Raw genomic sequence first — 20,957 nt, 5'->3', positions numbered from 1 at the left:
TTGTTCATGTCTACTGTGCCCAAGAAACCGATACATGCGAACAGATTCGGTGACTTGGCTGTTGTCAGACGATTCATTGATGGAGCTCATGACATCATTCACTGCTTTGTCTTATTACTGGGCTCCACAACAAGGCTTCGCTACAAAGCGCCAACATAGACCTGGACCATTAATGAGTGTAGCAGTAAACAAGCACACATGTATTTAAAGGTTCAGACATACTCTTTGCCCCACATCTTATTGACATGTAAGGATAGCTTCGAGCCTTTAGAAGTCGGTGTGCTGAACACGTGTGACACTTCTATGGATAGACAACATATTTATTACAATGTATGCGACGCTCACTGTGGATGCTAACGGTTTTCACCACTTACTTCATACCGGCGTTAGCGTCTACACTGTCGCATAGATCGTAATAGTGAGTGAGTTTGGTTTTACATTACTTTAGCTATATTCCAGCAATATCACGGCAAAGGACACCAGAAATAGGCTTCACACAATGTACCTAAGTGAGGATTCGAACCCGGGTCTTCAGCGTGACGAGTGAACCCTTTGACCACTTGGCTACACCACCGCCCCCGCCCCCATAGTGTAATAATGAAGTGTTGAATATCCAGAGAACTATCACATTTGTTCATTTTATATGACGATCTTGTTTATGTATTGTACAGCGCACAAAAGGGACCATGTTGCACAAGGTGATTGCTGATAGCAAAGTTATGTGAATTCCGGAGCCTGGGAATTTGCTGGACACTGATGTTGAATGTTTTCTCGACAACATGTTTTATCCAAAATTTGACAAATGTAACGTTCGCCTCGGCGCCTCGTGATCGGATGTATAGATATAGTTTGATAAATGTATTCCAGACAAAACGTCCTTTAAATTGAATGTTCTTATCGCTGTGAGTGTCTGTATGTTTTTGTTTTAACTCTCATGGCATGCATCACCAGACTTACATCTAGTCTCGGAATCTCAGGCCATCAGCGCTATATAAATGGCCAAATTATTTTTAAATATTTATAGAAAATAGTTTTTAAACTGGCAGCCTTGTGTTAAAGCCAGTCATGCCGAAGACCAGGTTTTCATTCCCCACATGGGTACAATGTACATGGCCGTTTTCTGTATCACTGTAAATAAGCTAAGAAACTTTCTAAAGTTTCTTAAGTTTGCAGGCACTACAGTAATTTTGACATGTTATGTATTGTAGATATGTAGACGGGTTGTATATGATATATAAACATTTTTCAGAAAAAAATAAAGTCTCTGGGTTGTTTTTATTCATAATTTTTAATATGATCTAGGAACCGTTTTTAAACTATGTCCATTTCAGAGACTAGATATTAATCCAGTATAGCGTCTGAATGAGCATTGCCATATTACCTCAATAGGCTGAATAATGATTCATATCGACCTGTACGAGGACATGCTTCCGATGCTGGTTAAATAATTCAAACCCGGCTGTGCATGTAATCACGTATTTGTTACCGGAAGCGCGCTAGGCCATCGTAGTTTACTTTTTCAGGTAAACATTTCCTCAGGCTTGTAACCTAAGTAGAAAACGTCATTTGCGGCCTGAGATGGTGCACGAATTCAACTCCAAATGAGAGACGGTCAGACGTCCCTGCTTTAGTGATAACCGCTTAACAAGTGCAGATACATGAATGCAGATAACATCCGTACATGTATAGTATACGTATTCAGTGTACGTTGAGGCTGAGACATGCTGAGTAAGCACAAAAAGGCAAAACATGGAGTGGAGTGGTGATTTGGACAAGAATTGACGAATGGTTCCATTTGGTTTTTAGTGTTTGCAATAACCAACGACAAGGCTCCGATTCGTATGGAACCCCTGAGCCTATGTGTGTTTATGGTCACTGGGGCGTGTTCAGAGTCATTTCGGTTTAACTCATTCGTCTGGTCAGCAATGATACTACATGTAGATAATAATGAGTAAATGATGTATCGACAACAGATGGGCTACACTCGTCTATTAACACAACAACATGCTGTCTGATGGTGACATTAGAGCTGATGTTGTCTGATGATGACATTATAGCTGATGTCTGATGGTGACATTAGAGCTGATGTTGTCTGATGGTGACATTATAGCTGATGTTGTCTGATGGTGACTTAATAGTCGATGTTGTCTGACATCACAACCAGTGCTGTCTGATGGTGACATTATAGCCGATGTTGTCTAATGACATCACAATCAGTGCTGTATGATGGTGACATTATAGCCGATGTTGTCTGATGGTGACATTATAGCTGATGTCTGATGGTGACTTTATAGCTGATGTTGTCTGATGACATCACAACAGGTGCTGTCTGATGGTGACATTATAGCAGATGTTGTCTGATGGTGACATTATAGCCGATGTTGTCTGATGACATCACAACCAATGCTTTCTGACGGTGATATTAAGGCCGATATTCTCTGATGGTGACATTACTGCCTACTATTGTCTGATAGTGACAATATCCATGTTGTATGATGGTGACATTAGACAGAGTATTTCCCTTGATAGTACAAGTATAACACTGCAATACTTTCAGCACTTAAGGAACAAGTATGAAGTGAATTGGGCGATACTAGCTATGCCAATGTTTTCGATTACACTAATTTGCCATGGCCTGTAAAGGTACCAGTATGCTATACGTTGGATGGTATGAGCATACTGCTGTTTTGCTATCATCGTATGTGTGACGGGTCAACTATTGCATGTCCCATGGTGTTCAAGCACAGTCGCCTTTTATGGCAAGCACGTATGTTTTATCTTTTTAATGGGGAAGATGTTTATAACAGGTATTATAAGCTCCCTCCGACCCGTGAAGGTCCCTGGGTAGAATTGGTCTTCAGCAACCCATGCTTGCCATAAAAGGCGTCTATGCTTGTCGTGAGAGGCGACTAACGGGATCGGGTGGTCAGGATCGCGGACTTGGTTGACACATGTCACCGGTTCCCAATTGCGCAGATTGATGCTCATGTTGTTGATCACTGGAGTGTCTGATCCAGACTCGATTATTTACAGACCGCCGCCACATAGCTGGAATATTGCTGAGTGCGGCGTAAAACTAAACTCACTCACTCACTATAAGGTCCCTCCGAAGTTCACTTATATATCATCCACACTCTTTAACACCTTAGAAGCGAGGTATGTGTGACAAGACAAGTAATGATGTTTGAGACACAAGAACTCTTCTTCTGTTTTGTTCTGATTCTCACGTGATCACAAAGCGAAGTACGACCATCACATCCCAAAATGTCACTCCTCTTCAACTCCGCGTTTGCACAGCGCTCAACCGTCTCAGTGAGACTGGATGGGACGCTTATCAGTGACAGCTTTCAAGAAGTTGTATTTTATTTCGTTAAATCACCCAAAAGTGGGTTTATCTAGCTGTGCTACACTGATTAAATTCCATTTTCAACTCAAAAGGTTTATACACTCTTATCCATCCTTCGTAATAAGCGTTATCTTGGCAGAAAAAGAACCTTATAAAGATATGTTCTCACAGCTAGCCCTCATACCAAAGTAGTGATAATAAAACAGACGATTCTTACTGTGCAAATGTGATTACTTGAGGAATTTCACAAAGCAAAATGTTCCATGCTTCTTTTGAATGATTCACTCTCAAATTTACAGATTTTTTTCAAAATTTAAAACTGCGTTTTACGTTAATTCAAAGGCTCATAAAAACAGCGGAAACTCATTCAGTCCCTGAAAAAAGCCTCCTGAATTACCGACAAAATTGAATAAACAAGAAGTCATTTTTCTATATTTTACAAATACTGCATCCGCTGGTGGGGAGGGGAGGCAGTTTTATGTCCGTACACTGTGCTACTTGAAATTTAAGTCGGTGTCACGGTGGCCTAGTTTTCTTAGCACTGGAACACATTAATGAAGTAGGAACACGGGTGAAGTATCCAAGGGAGAAAGATAGGAAATTAGATGGCGAGGGGGAAATTGTGCAAGTGAAGAAAGAAGAAATCAGATGTGACAATCTGGATTTTTTCCTTCCGAAATCACACTGCGGATCTTGAAAAAATTAATGTACATTTCCGCCGTTGTTCCGCTTGTCTTCACTATTGGTCATAGTCAAGTGTTTCAACGTTTAAACCTAGGCCCTCAAAGGTAGTCCGTCTCACAGTCTCCGAGTCACATTATTTTCCCTACTGATTAGCCCTCAATGCTGGGACCTGTTTCACAAAGCTCTCGGAAGCCAGTGATCTCGCAACTTTTCTCGTAGCATTCCTACTTCCTATGTTATAGTTTAGGGGATACGACTGCAACGAGAAAAGTTACGAGATCTTAGGCTTACGAGAGCTTTGCGAAACGAGTCCCTGGAGATCTACGTACACCAAGTCGACATTTCCCCAGGTCCTGAATCTCCCAACTCACTGGGGTTCCTTTCTAATTTATTTGTGTTTGTTACTATATTCTATATATTTAGGCGTTAGTCTAATGTGCAGGGAAGTCTTGGAGTGGTTCCTTGGAGTGGGCCTTGGAGTGGAGCCTAGGCTAACATGTAAATGAACATATATTTTACAGGAAATCCGTAAAAAAATTAAAAGTTTAAGAAGCCCAGAGACTTTCTTCATTTTCAGTTTTCAGAATTGTCACATTCTAGACTTGAATGGGCTTTCTGGTTCTGCTTGACATTAAATTAAGCATTGTAATGGAGCCTTGCAGCGGAGCCTTGGTATGGAGAAAGGGAATTTAGCCTATGTTGATCTTGGAAGGTACATTGGAATGGAGTCTTGTTTGAAGAATGTGAATATATGTGCACTGTTTGCGTGCGTGCGTGCGTGCGTGCCAGGAATTACTTCATATAAACTGTGACACTACTATGATATAATATGTTATATGGAAACAGATAATATTTTATGTTATGTCATCAACTTAAATGATGTCACGTGACTCAGGTGTGATTGTACGGACAAAAAAAGTTAAAGACAATTAAAGACAGTTCGTTTTCTCTCATAGAACCCCGAGTCCACAGATTTATGCAGAGACGGCTTATCTTTCAGAGATCCCTGGAAAATCTCGTAATCATCTTGTAATCATCTCAGATGTGAAAACACTCTTGTAGGAAATTTATGTGTTATCTCCTGAGAAATTAAACATAAACAAACAGATTTGTCTTAGATCCCAGGAGAAATTAAACATAAATAAACAGATCCCAGGAATACGCAGCTCTGCAAACGTACGAATGCGAAAAAAAACCCCAACCCCTCCCCCCACCCCCACCCCCCCACCCCAAAATAATAATAATAATAAAAATAAATAAAATAAAATAAATTGTTGACTCGTCTCGTGAATCTGGCAATACGAAATAAAGCGGTCACAGGTTAGCAAGATTGTATTTCTAATTAAGCTGCCTTCATTTGCTGGCCTAGACTTCCAAGGAATGCCACGTGATGTTACGTGAAACGAGATAGCCGGAGTGAGTGAGTCAGATTAGCAATATTCCATCATGGCAAGGGGCAGCAGAAATGGGCTTCACACATTCACACGTTGTATCCATGTGGGGAATCGGAACAGGGCCCTCACCCCTCACCATCGTCCGGTCGTATATGGCGACCAAATAAATAGGGTTGCTAGGCTCACTGACTTTATTGATGGCTTGCGCCACTGCTCATGACATCGACCACAGGTTTGTTTGGGAGACTGACTAATTTTCAAGTCGCCTTCAGATTATTTTGAGTAATACCGATTGGAGAGTTAACCGACAAACAAACGAGAGCGCTTCCCTTAATAAGAAACATATTGAAACTTAAGTCTGTTTTCCAGTTTCTGCTTCGTTGGAGATGAAGGCTAGGATGGTGACCTTGACCTTGCCATGCCTTCCAACGTGGCGTAAATGAAACAAGACTGAATCAGTCAACAAAATATAACAAATTCGGTGATAGGCCAGTGAAAAGAATGTGTAATTTTGTGCCTCTAATATTTTGGGCAGTTACGTAACTAGTGTCCCGAAAAAAGTGCATGTCTGCTAAAGGACTGTGTGGTCTGCCGTGGAAATTCACTGGCTAGACTTACGTCCCCTATCGCAGTTGATTGAACCGGATTCAATAATCGGTGTTTCGTGTCGATTGTGTATACGTATGGGATTTCCTCTCATGTGAATTTCTCCAACACACTTGAGTTGCACACCGAGACAGCAGATATTATAGTGTGATATACCGTAAAGTATCATGTAAGTAGATCGGTCTGCCATGTAAACCTTGAAAAGAACATACCAAATACAGCTATGCAAGTCTAGGCACAGTGGCAAGTCTCTCTCTCTCTTTTTTTTTTTTTTTTTTTTTTGTTCTTGTTTGTTTGTTGATGTTTCTATCTTCTTCTGTGTCTGTTTATGACACTAAAACGTTTCCATGGGATACTGATGTCCACCAGATCGTGGGTGAAAACACGTCTTCTCAACATGATGGTCCGGGGCATCTTCTGTGTCTGGTGGTCAGTCTCATTCATCTTTTGGACCTGTGAAGGTCCGGGGTAGAATGTTGGTCTTCAGTAGCCCATGCTTGATCGGGTGGTCAGGTTCGCTGACTTTGTTGACACAAGTCATCGGTTCCCATATGCGCAGATTGATGCTCATGTTGTTAATCACTGGATCAATATGGTCCAGACTCATCCAGACCGCCGCCATGTAGCTGGAATATCGCTGGCTGCGGCGTAAAACTAAACTCACTCACTCCCTCAATGACCTGATGGATTGCACATCATCTTTCCCGGACTTATCCTGACCACCCGATCCCGTTAGTCGCCTCTTACGACAAGCATGGGTTACAGAAGACCAGTTCTTCACGGGCCGCACATTAAGGCAATAGAACAAAGACGTAGATGAATTAAATGCGAGAAACTTTAATGCGTTACCATTGGGAAAGGCTGTCAGTCATTATTTGACATTAGGTCATCACATGGATTTACCCGATACTATTCATCACAAACTGGTTCCTCAAGCACAGATGTGTATAGAGCAACGATATCACTAAAGCTAAACATTGACAGTGCGACAAGTGGCAGTTGAAGTCACCGGCATTCTTTTATTTGCCTTGTGCCTTAAATTCATCATGGGCAAGTAATTTATTAAGTTTAGCATCTTAGAAAGGAAATACAGTAAGCGCTCCCCCTTGCACAGTACTGGCATATTAAATAACTGTCCTGAACTGCATTTTATTATACTTTAATAAGTACGTTAATTATTAGTTACGGCGTAAGTGGCCTGTGGTTTAACCGTAACAGTTCAGAGCAAAACTTAATGGAGCACTTGGTAGACTTCATCACACTATACATGGGGATATAGCGAACTGTATCACTTAAATATGCCTGCTGCCAGTTCACGAGGTATATTTTAGCATTTGGTTGTAAAATTCCGGTTCAGTGAGAGTGTGACACTTCCTTGAGAAAGGGTGCAGCATGGTACAGTGCGGTGCAGTATGGCGCGCATTTTGTCCACTCTCAGCATTATGAACAGGATCAGCCGTTTCATTAAAGCAGGAGGCGGGGCTATACATTGTCAACTATTTACACTTACATAAAAGTGTCGATTCTCCACATCCGTCTCGTACATATGATGAACCTGTGTTTGTTCCTTTAACACCATAGTTTGCCACTTTTGCAACTGTAAATAACGGATTCCGGACCAATGATTGAGATACAATGACAGGCATGTGTTTATGAATCACTATCAAATAGTAATTAAATCAGGTGCTTTCTACAAGGTCATGACGCTACTGGATATCTTAGAAGAAAGAGCATGGTCGATTGAACCTGAAAACCTGTGAAATATAAACCAAAGTCTGGAGCTGATGGAATATTGCTCGACGTCTGGGGCAGATTGACTGTTTGAAGTTGAAATCATCTCTTTTTCAATCAATCTTGTGGGGATTTCTTTTGTCACCTTCGCTCTCTATGGATAGGTTTGATTGTCGGTCGGTTGATTGTCGCCATACTCATTAATGTTACAGCTATAGCTATATATATATATATATATATATATATATACATATATATATGGGATCTGTAAATAATCGAGCATTCGTTGCTAAAGATCGGATCTAACTCGTAATTTTAACCTTTTACCATATTTCACACTGCCAACCAGAGCAAACAGTCCTATTCATATGCAAATAGAAAGGGAGCGAAGGAGCTCAATTCTTTCCTATGGGCATATGCCTAGGTCTAGGTCTTGTCTAAGTATTTCATCCCCGTGCATCCGGCATTCCACATAGTTTTCTCGGTACAGTTGAAATGGCATCAGCTTTCATTTCGAAAAAATTGTCCTGGGGCTCCTTTCACAAAGCAACCTTTGCCAAGGTTAACCTTATCTCCCATTCTTTAACATTCTTAACACTGCACTAAAATTACCTTAGACTTTTGTTTACCCTTAGTGTAATGCTAAAGGCTGGGGGTGTTTCTGAAATTCAACAGGAATATGTTGAATTTCCCCGGTATTGTCAGGGGTACCCTGGTGGTTAAAGCGTTCGCTCGTCACGCCGAAGACCCGGGTTCGATTCCCCACATGGGTACAATGTGTGAAGCCCATTTTCTGGTGTCCCCCGCCGTGATATTGCTGGAATATTGCTAAAAGCGGCGTAAAACTAAATTCACTCACACACCAGGTATTATAAGGCGAGTGAAGTGTTGGCAGGATGTGGTGGATATTTTATGAACGCTTCTTGCTTATTACTCCTTCAATATGCTCTAAAAGTGTTGATATTGTAATGAGAATATTTTTCGTTTGCAAAAGTGTTGGCTTGTGTCTGAAGTCTTTATGTTGGGTACTTCAACATGGACACAGTGTTTGACCCTTCATGAAAAGATTACATGTGCTGTCAAATATCTGCATTGTCTCTGCTTCAAACCTACGATGAGTTTGAATGCTGAGAAATAGAGTGAATGAGTTTAGTTTTACGCCGCTTTTAGCACCACAAGAGTTCGGAATTCCTAGCGGGTACACTGAAAATAATACTTAGCCTGTAAGCGGGGTGCATTGTATATGCGCTATTCTATTATTTCAATCAGATAGCGACATTCATGTGTAAGTTAAGAGAAATCTTTGTGCTTTAGCTCAGGTGCATTACGTTACATGTGGCCTTTAACTAAGGTATGCACTTACAGAAACAAATCATCAAAAATGTCATCTCAACCTATAAAGTTGAGAAAATAACGCGATGCAAAAAGCCAGCGAAATCTGAGTTTAAACGATTTACCAATCTCTCTAGTGGTTAAAGCGTTTGCTCATCACAACCAAGACAATGGGTTCGAGTCCCACATGGATACAAGAGATTCTGATTTCTGGTGTCTCCGCCATGCTAAAACAGACAAGAATACATATGTGTTAGGAATGCCTGTTTATTTGTGCATCTTTAATCATAGTACAGATTTTGTGTAGACCAAGAACATTGTTGGACATGCTCACTTGTACAAAACACAACACTGTATCATGGTGCTGTTCTGCCTGGATGTAGTCTGTCCCCAGACCCAGTATCACATTACACATGATGTTGAGTTAATACGGCAGATGTAGCACAGAAATACATGCATGAATCTAGTGATTAAGCAGGATATCATAGATCACCTCAACCTCTTGTAATAATTCGATGCATCACACTGCAGATATATAGCAGTCTTTAAGTAATCCACCACTGGGCAAAAAGAACGGTGGGACCTCACTTGCCTTCAGTTCTCACATCCCAAATTCTAGTAAAAATTCTTGGTGATATACATTTCTAGTGTCAAGTGGGGCGGTAGGAAAGCCAAGACGTTAAGGCATTCGCTTATGCTGACGACCTGGGTTTGATTCCCATGACTGTGGGTGATATTGCTGAAAGCTGCGTAAAAGTAAATTCATTCAGTCAAAGGATGTAATCATCAGCTGACTGGGCAAGCATTCACAATAACAAGGAGAGCTCACACAAGTCTTATTTAAGTGCAGTGAATCACATGAAGTGATCTAAAATGGTAAAGTGTTTTGTTTACTTGACTATAGATATGGTGCTTTCCTTAAGAAATACTCATTCTTTAATTGCTTTTCAATCCGTGGGCACAGAACACACTGATTTAATTTGAATGGCTGTAGAACGACTCACTACTCACTGTTGTCATGTCCTGTGTATTTAAATTGGGGGTTACACACAAATCCTTTTTCTTGTCTTCAATGACCAAGTGCTAATTGATAAATTTGAAGCCTTGGGATCAATAAATAAATATATATTTATTGATCCCAAGGCTTCAAATTTATCATATATATATATATATATATATATAGAACCTATTCAATAAATCAGACTTTCCGCCTGTCCAGAGACCATAGAATGTATGATAATAATCATTACTAGTCTCTGGTCTGTTAACACTGGTCTTAGTCTTGGAGTTAATTCTTGAACCCATATAGCCTATAATCAAATGACCTGACATGTTTGACAACACAGTAAATGTGGTAATAATGATAGTTGTTAACTGCACAAATTAGAGGGGAATGAAGGTAGATATATTATAAGCTGAACACGCAGACCATTATCATATTTTGTTCTTGCCTCTATTATCACAGACCAATACAAACCAATTTCTGGTTCCCTAGACCAAGTTCACACGAGAGATACAAAAAGCAAACATGCTATCCAGGTGTATATACTGAAGAACAAAAGAAACGCAAGTTTAAAAAATATGAACGCTTACTTTTATAAGATTTCATATCTTCTATTTAAAACCTTGACGAAACAACAAAAAAAACAGAGCTGTGTTTCTTTTGCTGTTCAGTATACTTTGTCAGCAATTTAAGGTCAAGGTTAACAGCAGGACTTCCAGGAAACGGTTACCATAGTAACTACCTGTGTGATAAATACATTTGTACTGGAATGATGTAAGTTTGGATAACATTGAGTAAAAACAAAGGAAAAAATCAACAACAAAACAACAGCAAAAACGATACAAAATGTTGCACCATAAGTAGGTCCTGTAAGCTGTACAATAATGGCATACAAAAACATGTCTCAACAATGAATCTGAAATTGTGTTGGGCTGATAGACGGCTTGTAGTTTTTACAAAAACAAGGACTTCCCTACATCATTTGTGGAAACAATACCAGGGTGTTTACACATATAATAGCAAACAATCGTGTAAATTGGTCCTATTTTCTTGCTACTCGGAACAAACTCTGGAAAGCACATCATTTTCAACAGTTGACTGAATGTTGTTTTATGCCACGCTGTTCCATTACTAGGAGATATAAATAAATATGGTTCCACAGTGCCTGAATATATATATTCTCTCACAACATAGTCACACTATGGAATCAGATCAGTGAAAAATGAGGATTCAGTATATTTATTTGCAGCTCATGTCTTGAAAGTCAAAACAATAATGGCAGGGTCTTATGTCATTGCTTAAAGAGGTTGGATACTGTGCGCACAACATGTGACAGTTGTTTCCCTCTATCTTGCTTATAGTCATACTTCATGATATTTTGGCCACAAACATTTGTCCTGAGATATCTCTTGCCCAGGTTTATCTCCCCTTATCAAATTTGGGTATGCTGTTTTAGTGCATTAGGGTATAAACATTTAAAAAAATTAAATTTACTTTTTTTTATAATATGAATTTTATCAAAAAATCTTGTTATCATTGATGAATCAATATATATTTTTAAATTCCTGTTTTTAAAAGTTAATGTGTCAAGCATACATATATGTACTACCTTATAAATTGATTTTTGGTTTTATTTCATAGCAATACTGAAATATCTGTATATAAACACACATACTGAAAAATTAATGTTAACAATTTACTTTTAAGAGGATTAAAATATGTAATTAAAATGACATTAATTTTTACAGATCCTGCCACAAGGGGGCACCACTTGTCCAACAAATGCCATGGTGACTTTTGTAATAAAAACTTAGATTCAGGATATGTTTCTACAAAATGTTGCCAAAATAAGCAATTTCTTGTTCCACAGGGCCTAGAATTTCAAAGCTCTTCTACAGCTAATATAGTCTAAATGTCAATGTTTGCCACTTTTGAGCTAAGATAGTCATGCGTTAGAGAGTTTAAAAAATCTAGGCAGTGGTGTCAGAAATGTTCTATCCATATCACTTTACAATGGTGATCTAAATATTTCATGAATAGCACTATGAGCCCCTGTAATTACATATTAGTCTGTTTCACTGACAAGATGGTGGCACAGAACAACAATGTCAGTAAACTGTATTACAGTGATATCACATCACTCGGATGTGGTAGTAAAGTAGTGCTGGTGTAGACGTTTTCCGCTTTGGTAAACCTCACAAGCACAGCCATGGTACCAACAAAGGATCACAGAGCAAACCCTGGATTTGAACAAGCAAATCTTAATCAAGACTGATGTAGATAGACCAAACCCTTGGCCAATGGACAGCCTGTGTGCATCCTCGACAAAATAATCCATCTGATATGTCATGCAATTTGTCTGAAACTGGGCACCTACATAATTTCATTTTGTCATAAATTTAACATATTATTTTGACATGGTACGTATGGCTGCCATGTTTCAAAGGGAGCTAACAAATTTCAAACACATTTTCACTTTTCTAAAGAAGTGAGGGAGGGAGGGAGTTTTAGTTTTAAGCCGCACTCAACAATATTCCAGCTATATGGCGGCGGTCTGTAAATAGTTGAGTCTGGACCAGACAATCCAGTGATCAACATCATGAGCACTGATCTGTGCAATTGGGAATGATGTGTAAACCGAGTCTGACCACCTGACCTTGTTAGTCGCCTCTTATGACTCTTCTACTCCAGACCTTCAGGGGTTCTTTTCTAAAGAAAAGCTCATTAGGTGGATCAATAGTTACTTATGATATGATTGAATAAAGAACTGCAACCATACACTAGAATACTCAAGAATGTATGTAAAAGTATATAAGTTGATTACTCTGTGAGCTGTATACAATAAGTTATTCCACATCAGCAAAACCTGGTGACAATAACTAGATAAATCTCTGGATAATCAGAAAAAATAACAATTTCAATATTTACAACTTCAAAAAATAATATATGTATTAATATTTTCAGTATTTACAAGCACTCACAGGTCAAAGCTCAACAAAAAGCTGTATTGTCATGGTTTGAAGCACATGGTCTGTATAGTTTGGAATGTGATGAATGATCCTTTATTATTAGAACATAAGGCTGGGGTTAAATTTCTTTCTTAAAAGCCACTTGCCACAGGGCTAGTTGCTGTAAGAGAATAACTTGTCCTTACTCATTTTCTACATGCCCTGACTTTTGTGACATCATCATGGTTCTTGATGTTAATGTTTAGTGAGAAAGTTATTTGCAATTTGAAACCCTAAGCAGGATTTATCTAGCAGCCCATGGACAAGTATGATACCGAAAATGAAAACTGACTTGTCCTGGGCGTTAGGATTTTTTTAACCCTGCTAAGGGGCTAAATAATTAAAAGTAAGAGTTAGTTAGAGAGAGAGATGACACTTAGTCCAGAAAATGTTTACAAACATAGATGTGGATACCCTCAAAACTGTTTTGTGAAGAGCTTAACAATCTCTTTTCATATCAAAAGAAACAGCATGTTTTGAGAAAATAACTGGAAAAATATCTGGTCTCCAATGAAAAAATCAACTTTCCAAGGGCATGAAGTAGTCAGTCTCTTTAAGGAAGTGTTCATGTTGAAACATCCAAATACATGAAATGGGCTTTATATTACTGCACACTAAGAACTGAACCTGGTATCTGTACGGACAGAGAAAGACTTCTCCTGTGGTAGCACAGTGGGTCACTCATAAATATGAAAGAGAGGCTGGACTGGAATGAACATCCTATACTGAACAGCAAAAGAAACGCAAGTTTTGAAAATAATGAAATCTCATAAAATTCAGCAGGAATGTTGATGGTAAACTGTTGTTCTGATGTCATGCAATTTGGCGTACAAATGAAACATTTGCATAAACACACCCAAAGTGTAGCAAAACTATAATTTTAGCATGTACATTGACCGTTCTGGATGGAAAGCATGCATGTCACTCTGAGGTATCCTGTATAGAGGTTTGTGTGAAAAAAAAAAAAAAATAGTTCAGTACTGCAATCGTTGAAGCTGGACAACTGGGCTGCCATCTTACTACAATTACTTGACTTGCTGAATGTCAGCAGCAAACCAAAGTTGCTGCTGATCGTCCCCCGTATTAGACGTCCACGAGTGACAAGATCAGTTGATCCAGGTCACTCATCTAAGGAAACAAAGTCAAGCAGCAACAGTTGCAGTAGCCATGGGTCAAGGGGAGCAGTGTCCAGCAGTATCATTACTTGGTCGTCTTCGGGCAGCTGGAATCCACTGTGGATGGACATATGTGGGGCCAATGCCTGCAACATTTACAGTCCTCACACAGCGAGGGTGTCAATGGATTATCTGGATCAGCACATCATCAACGTTCTTCCACGGCCATGGCTCCCATCTGAAACTTCTGGGACAAAATTGGCCTTGGGATTGCTGAAGGTAGACAACCACTCACACTTGCATAGTTGGAACAGAGTGTTTTAGTGGAACCACTTGCCTCAAGCATTCGTTCTGACTCTAGTAAACTCAATGAGGTGATGCTGCATGGCTTGTGTGCAAGCTTTGAGGTGGCTATACTCGCTGCTGAAGGGACTCACTTTTTGCATTCACACGTATCTCCATTTGAACTTATAGCAAGTTAGTGTCAACAGCAACTGTTAAATTGACAGTTTTTTCTATAGAATAAATGATTAAACATAATCTTAGGTATGTTCTATTTAATAACTTGACAAGAAGCCATGTTTGTTTTGCTGTTCAGTATATTTTCTAGTATTTCTGCTCATTTAAATGTGCACTGAGGCAATTTAAAAAAATGTATGATTGATAAGGTTGCTGCTAGGTCAAATTGAAAAGACAGAAAAACACAATTTTTTTTTCATTTGCAAAAATTAGGAAAGTGGCTTTCTGCACATCGTTATTTTTGTGGTTACCAAACCAAGCATACCTGCAGGAAGATGTGATTGTACTCCCATAACACATATGTCACTTGGCATGCTTAAACACACACTTCTTGTAAACATAGTACTGTCACTAACAAGACAATTCCAAATCAATTTGTACATAAAATCAGTATGAATACACATCTCTGAACAAGCATTATGCGAAACCATAAACTGAAGAAATTGTAAGCTTTAAAGGAAAATTTTCAGCCTGAACTAGATATTGTGATCAGTGTCAAACATTATTGATCAAAGTTGTCAGATGTTTATGCATTTTCTTCTTTGAGTGAGCAGTTATTATTTACTGCCCAACTCAAGTGCAGTGTCTGAACAATGTCAATAAAACTTTGTCTACTGACCCAAGAGAAGCATTGAAAGTTCTGAAGACTGGCCTCATATGAGTTTCATTGACAATAATGTTTCTCTCTAAACTGTGGAAGAGAAGGCATCTGCTTCAGAGTCCACCATGGACGTCAACCAGGGAAGTTTGTGAGATGGACTCCCCCAGCAGACACACCCTATCAACAAAGTCTGTTAGAGGAGGAATCTAGGCAAGTCCAGGAGAGCTCACCAGGGAAGTCTGTGGGATAGTAGTTGTCCTCCAGGGAAGTCTACAAGAGAGGAGGTGTCCAGGAGCATCAACCAGGAAAGTCTGTGGGATAGGTGTCTGCTGGGGAGTCCACCAACAGATTCTGCTATAAAGGAAGAGATTTCTGGTCAAGGCAAGACCAGAGAGTCAGAAGGCACAGCTATGGTAGTGACAGGATGTGTTGATACAGGACTACATGTACGTCTTCCAGTATCTAGGCTCTTCCTTTTTGCCTTTCGGCTTTTGTGGACGATTTGCAAAACCTGAAAAATGACCAAAGAATATGCTTGTTACCTTTTAGTAATCAGATGATTTGTAAATGTAATAACTTTTGTCAAATAGTAAGTGAAACATGGGTACATTGAAACGTCAAGTGAGTGAGAGAGTGTGCTCTTAACTGTACACTAAAGACATCAATGATATTTCGTAGAGATGCAATACCAAAATTGAATGTGACTTTGTACAGTATTTCATCTCAACCTTACCTACATCCTGGCCTCTGAATTTGTACACTCCTGGCACAGCTTGTACTACTTGCACTGAAACAGAAAACACACATATATTCTGTAGATTTGAGTTATATTCATACCTCCCTTAACAAACTGCTGTATTACAGTATTAACCTGAAAATTTGCCTCTCCAACAAACTGATGTGAACAATACAATAAGCAAGTGCCAAAGGACTGTAGCTCACCTGTCACATATTAATTCAGCTGTTCTGACTGCTATGATGACCTTAAGCATATTTGCTGCTATGAATTCAGAACTCCGATACCTTAAGTGTGCAATACAACACTATCTAGCTAGTACAATCCTGTAACTTCTGGCATCTGATACTTTCATCATAACCACCATAAAGTCTCTTTGAATAAAGTATCGTATTATGGGCTGTGTTGTGTATATATGTGAGATATACTCAACATAAGCATTACAAATCTGGTTCAATATATTTGCTACTTTTGATGCATTAGACATGTTTTGATTAATCTCCTGAAGAGAACACTCGGCTAACATCTTGCCTTCTTTATAAGCAACCTACTAACAACCACAGTTTGCTCAGATGAGAGTCTCCCAATGTTTCACTGCTAACAGCTATGGGTCATTATATAATACACAAAATCTTTATGATATGAATGTGACGTTTCATAAAGATTCTTGAATCATCATTCCAGCATAACTAATTTGTATCAAAATGTCACATTCCCAAAAAAAACAGTTGTCCATAAACTTTGTCTATTTTGCACTTCACAAATTCTAAAATGCAACTCAGGTCATTATATGATGATAACAATATAAATGTGTTTCTATACCATTTCCATTGCGCATGGACAAATACGTACTATACACACCAAGTCATTGTAATGCCCGAATATAATAACAGTGTAAACACTGTTGCCTAGTAACGTATTTCAAAACTGACTTAAACTTTGAACAAACCTATTTTTTATCAGCTCAAAACACATGAAAAAGACAAATAATGAAAATAAACTTTGAAAACCAATATTGAATTTTGACATAACAGCTCACCTCCTGATCGTGGATTTCGAATCTGAAATGGAAGAAGAGTTTTTTAATTACTTTGGTAAAGTTGACTAAGTACATGGTAACCTGGTTAATCCAGGTGGTAGAGTTCCTATTGGAGATGCCTGTATTAACAACGGTGTGGACTAATGAACCCGAGGGGTGATGTAAGTTTGAGTGTGTGTCTGATGTTTCTTGCCCATCAACAATCTTCCAGCTAAATGACCTCTCCTCCAAATAATCTTGTTAGACCAATATATCTGGTGATTGACATCATAAGCATCAAACTACACAACTGTGATGACATGCATCAGCTAAGTCAGAGAGCCTGTCTACTGACCTATTTTTGCGGCAAGCATCATTGTGTACATATCATAATCCTTGATAAAAGGTTTCAAAAATAGTGATGCACCTCTTTAGACTTTCTATAATAGTGAGTTTAGCTTTATGCCGCACTCAGCAATATTCCAGCTATATGGCGGCAGTCTGTAAATAATCGACCAGGCAATCCAGTGATCAACACCATGAACATCAATTTGCAAAATTGGGAACCGATGACGTGTCAACCATGTCAGCGATCCCCACCACCCAATCCTCTTAGTCGCCTCTTACAACAAGCATAGTTGCCTTTCACGGCAAGCATTGGTTGCTGAAGGCCATTCTACCCCGGGACCTTTATGGGTCCTTTACATAATAGTACATAACCAATTACCTCATCATATCTCTATGAGTAATAATAGCTGAAACCAGTTTGATCATAACTGCAACTGGTTTGATTACAGACCTGTATAACTGTAACTGTTTGGAATACATTGAAACTGGTTTGGACCATCAGTGAAAATAACTGGTTATATTACATGGAAACTGCTTGCTGATACAAGAGATTCACTTGATCACACTGAAACTCCTTGGACAAAAACGTGTAACAAACTTGTAGCTCACCTCATTGTTCACACTAAATAAATCCGACATCACTTGCACATAGAAATATAGGTTTTTGACACTCACACCATCTTTCCTTGATTGTTGCTGCCTGTATGTGCACTGACAACTCTTCACAGTATCAACACAACACCAGTGATATCAGGTGAGCTAACTGTGAAAGTGGGTGAGTTTAGTGGTGTGTATCAAGAGCAGTACACAGGAGTTTAAATGAAGTGCAAAAATGGATGATGTATGTAATTAGTCAGTCTGCTTATTTGTTAACAGTAGAATTACTCACAAATTTAGATAAATATCACATTTGCCCATCAGGCACAAAGAATGGAAACTTGTTAACTTTCTGCATCCTCAACAATCTAATGGGCAAACGTTCCACTAAATCTACACAAGTACCCTGGAAACATCTATGGCTCAGCATGATGATTTTACTACCTCCCTGTGCTGCCTCTGCATTCTCAGTTGGCAATCAGCTATGCTGCCATTATGACTGAGGTTGCCAATGTGCAAAAAGATAGGTTTTGGATGAAATCATACAAGCAGGTCTGAAACTTTAAAAAAATATTTGCAAGAACTCCTTTTGCTTCTTTCACAGACCTCTGCATTGTCAGTGTTGCCAAGTTTAATCGGTTAGATAATTTAAGAAGCGAAATGAGTTGTGATTGGTACACTCAACATCCCAGCATAGACACCTGATATGCATCCAGGGTGTAGTGGAGATTTATTGCCACGTGTACCTTGGATACTATCGAGGATGACTTTCTGTTGAATCCATCAAATGACTAATGTATCCATTTAATTTGCTTGATCTTGTTATGATGCTCTTACATAATTTCTAAACCAGGCAAAGTTATTGTAAGGGTTGCTATACATGCTGCAGAATGGTGAAGTGTACCATTTTTGTGAGTGAGTGAGTGAGTTTAGTTTTACGTCGCACTTAGCAATATTCCAGCTATATGGCGACGGTCTGTAAATAATCGAGTCTGGACCAGACAATCCAGTGATCAACAACATGAGCATCGATCTGCGCAATTGGGAACCGATGACATGTGTCAACCAAGTCAGCTAGTCTGACCACCCGATCCCGTTAGTCGCCTCTTACGACAAGCTGAGTCGCCTCTTACGACAAGCTGAGTCGCCTCTTACGACAAGCTGAGTCGCCTTTACCATTTTTGTCTTTCAAGTAAATATCCAGCATGTAAATTCCAAAACATACATTCAATAATCCTGTGAGTGAGTTCGGTTTTAGCAATACTCCAGCGATATCACGGGAGGGGGACACCAGAAAATGGGCCTCACACATTGGTTCCCATGTGGGGAATCGAACCTCTTCGGCGTGACAAGCGAACACTTTTACCACTAGGCTACCCCACCGCCCAATAACCCTGTGAAGATGACATAGTAGCAAGGCAGACATGGTGACAAAGACAATTTTAAAAAGTTGTCTTCAGTTACTTCCTTAGTTTAAAAGAACACGCAGATGATGGCACAGACCAGAGAATTTCAGGACCTAAGAACTGTGAAGTTGATACATGTGCATGATGTATGTATCTTGAGTTTTATTCAACTTCACAGGGATAGTTGAAGTTGACAGCAACCTGTCACTGTGGCATGAAAGACACGAATGTAAAAAAAATCATCATCACATAACAAACAAGAAATCTTGAGTTTCTTACAATAGTGCAGTTAATACTATCCCATATTTAAACAGGTCACACAACTGATGTCTACAGATTGCATGCCATGCCACATTATTGCTCTGTGATATAACAAACATGGCAGCCATTGATTGAATCAATATTCAACATAAAGAAATGGTAATTTACTCAAAAACCAGTAAAGAAATACCATACTGGACAAAGGCTATTGCATCAGGTTGAGAAGGCACCAAAGCATTGCCTAGAGTTGATCAAGGCATCAGACGACTATCTTAGGTTGGACCATGGCATCAGACCACTGCCTTAGGTGGAATGAGGCACCAGAACATTGTCCAAGAATGGCCGTGTCGTTAGTCCAAGACAGACCTCAGAATAACAATGCACCATACAATTCCCACAGGCATCAGTGCATAATGTCTAATTTAGACTAATCATGACACCAGAATACTTTTTCTGAACAATCTCAACACCACACTACTGTCCAAGAACAATCCAGGCCCAATACGGAGTAAATGTCTCAGAACAATCTCAACACCACACTACTGTCCAAGAACAATCCAGGTCCCCATACGGAGTAAATGTCTCAGAACAATCTAGGTCCCATGCTACTGTCTTAGAATGTCCCAAACTCCAAGTCACTGTTTCAGACTGATCTGGACTAAAATCTGTCAAGAAGGTTGCATCAATAAATTATATTTACATACTATCAATTGGGTTTGAACATGTATACATTTTGAAAAATTATTCAACGAGACCAAGTGACGCTGACACATACATTCAGTCTACCAAAGACCATTAAGTTCGTTACCAAGCACTTCCTGCTTGTCACACTCACATTCAGCATATCCTTCATTATCCCAAATGGACTTCGAGACGTGGCACCAAATGAAGTGTTATTCTGAGATTGGAAGTGCTGCTGATTGGGTACTCGACTAGCTGATAAAACCTCTGTTCTAATCGGAGTCGGCTGCACGTTCGAGATCTCCGAGTACACGCTTTCCACACTGCTGGCTACACTTCTGATCACAGGACTGTAGGAAGATGAAGAGTCAAGGGTCCTTGAAGATGATGATGCCCCAGAACTGTCAAGTCTTGATCGGGGAGAAGAAACAACACCACCTAATGCCCCAACAGTCCCGAACCCAGAGGATGGTGGTGGTGGTGGTGGAAACAGATCTGTGGCAGCCTCTGGAAGACGTTCACTACAAGACTCATAATGGGATTAACTTTCACTTTTACTACAAATTTATAT

General features: G+C 39.4%; 1 protein-coding gene across 9 annotated transcripts in view; it reads right to left on the bottom strand.

Annotated features, from left to right (window-relative positions):
* Nucleotides 1–13,019: 13,019 nt before the first annotated feature.
* Nucleotides 13,020–20,957, bottom strand: part of LOC137295962 (tyrosine-protein phosphatase non-receptor type 12-like) — a 146,490-nt gene continuing 138,552 nt past the window's right edge. For all 9 annotated transcript variants that reach the window (XM_067827566.1, XM_067827569.1, XM_067827565.1 and 6 more), the window contains 4 exons: nt 20,541–20,893; nt 17,115–17,136; nt 16,073–16,126; nt 13,020–15,850 (listed from right to left, as the gene is read on the bottom strand). In XM_067827566.1, coding sequence (XP_067683667.1) covers nt 15,780–15,850; nt 16,073–16,126; nt 17,115–17,136; nt 20,541–20,893 — 500 coding nt within the window. In that variant the 3' untranslated portion in view covers nt 13,020–15,779. The remainder of the gene's footprint in view (nt 15,851–16,072; nt 16,127–17,114; nt 17,137–20,540; nt 20,894–20,957) is intronic.

The sequence above is a fragment of the Haliotis asinina genome, chromosome 9 (genome assembly GCF_037392515.1).
Source record: "Haliotis asinina isolate JCU_RB_2024 chromosome 9, JCU_Hal_asi_v2, whole genome shotgun sequence".
Classification (NCBI taxonomy): Eukaryota; Metazoa; Mollusca; class Gastropoda; order Lepetellida; family Haliotidae; genus Haliotis; species Haliotis asinina.
Note: the sequence above shows the minus strand (reverse complement) of the source record. Positions and strands in the feature narration are given on the sequence as shown.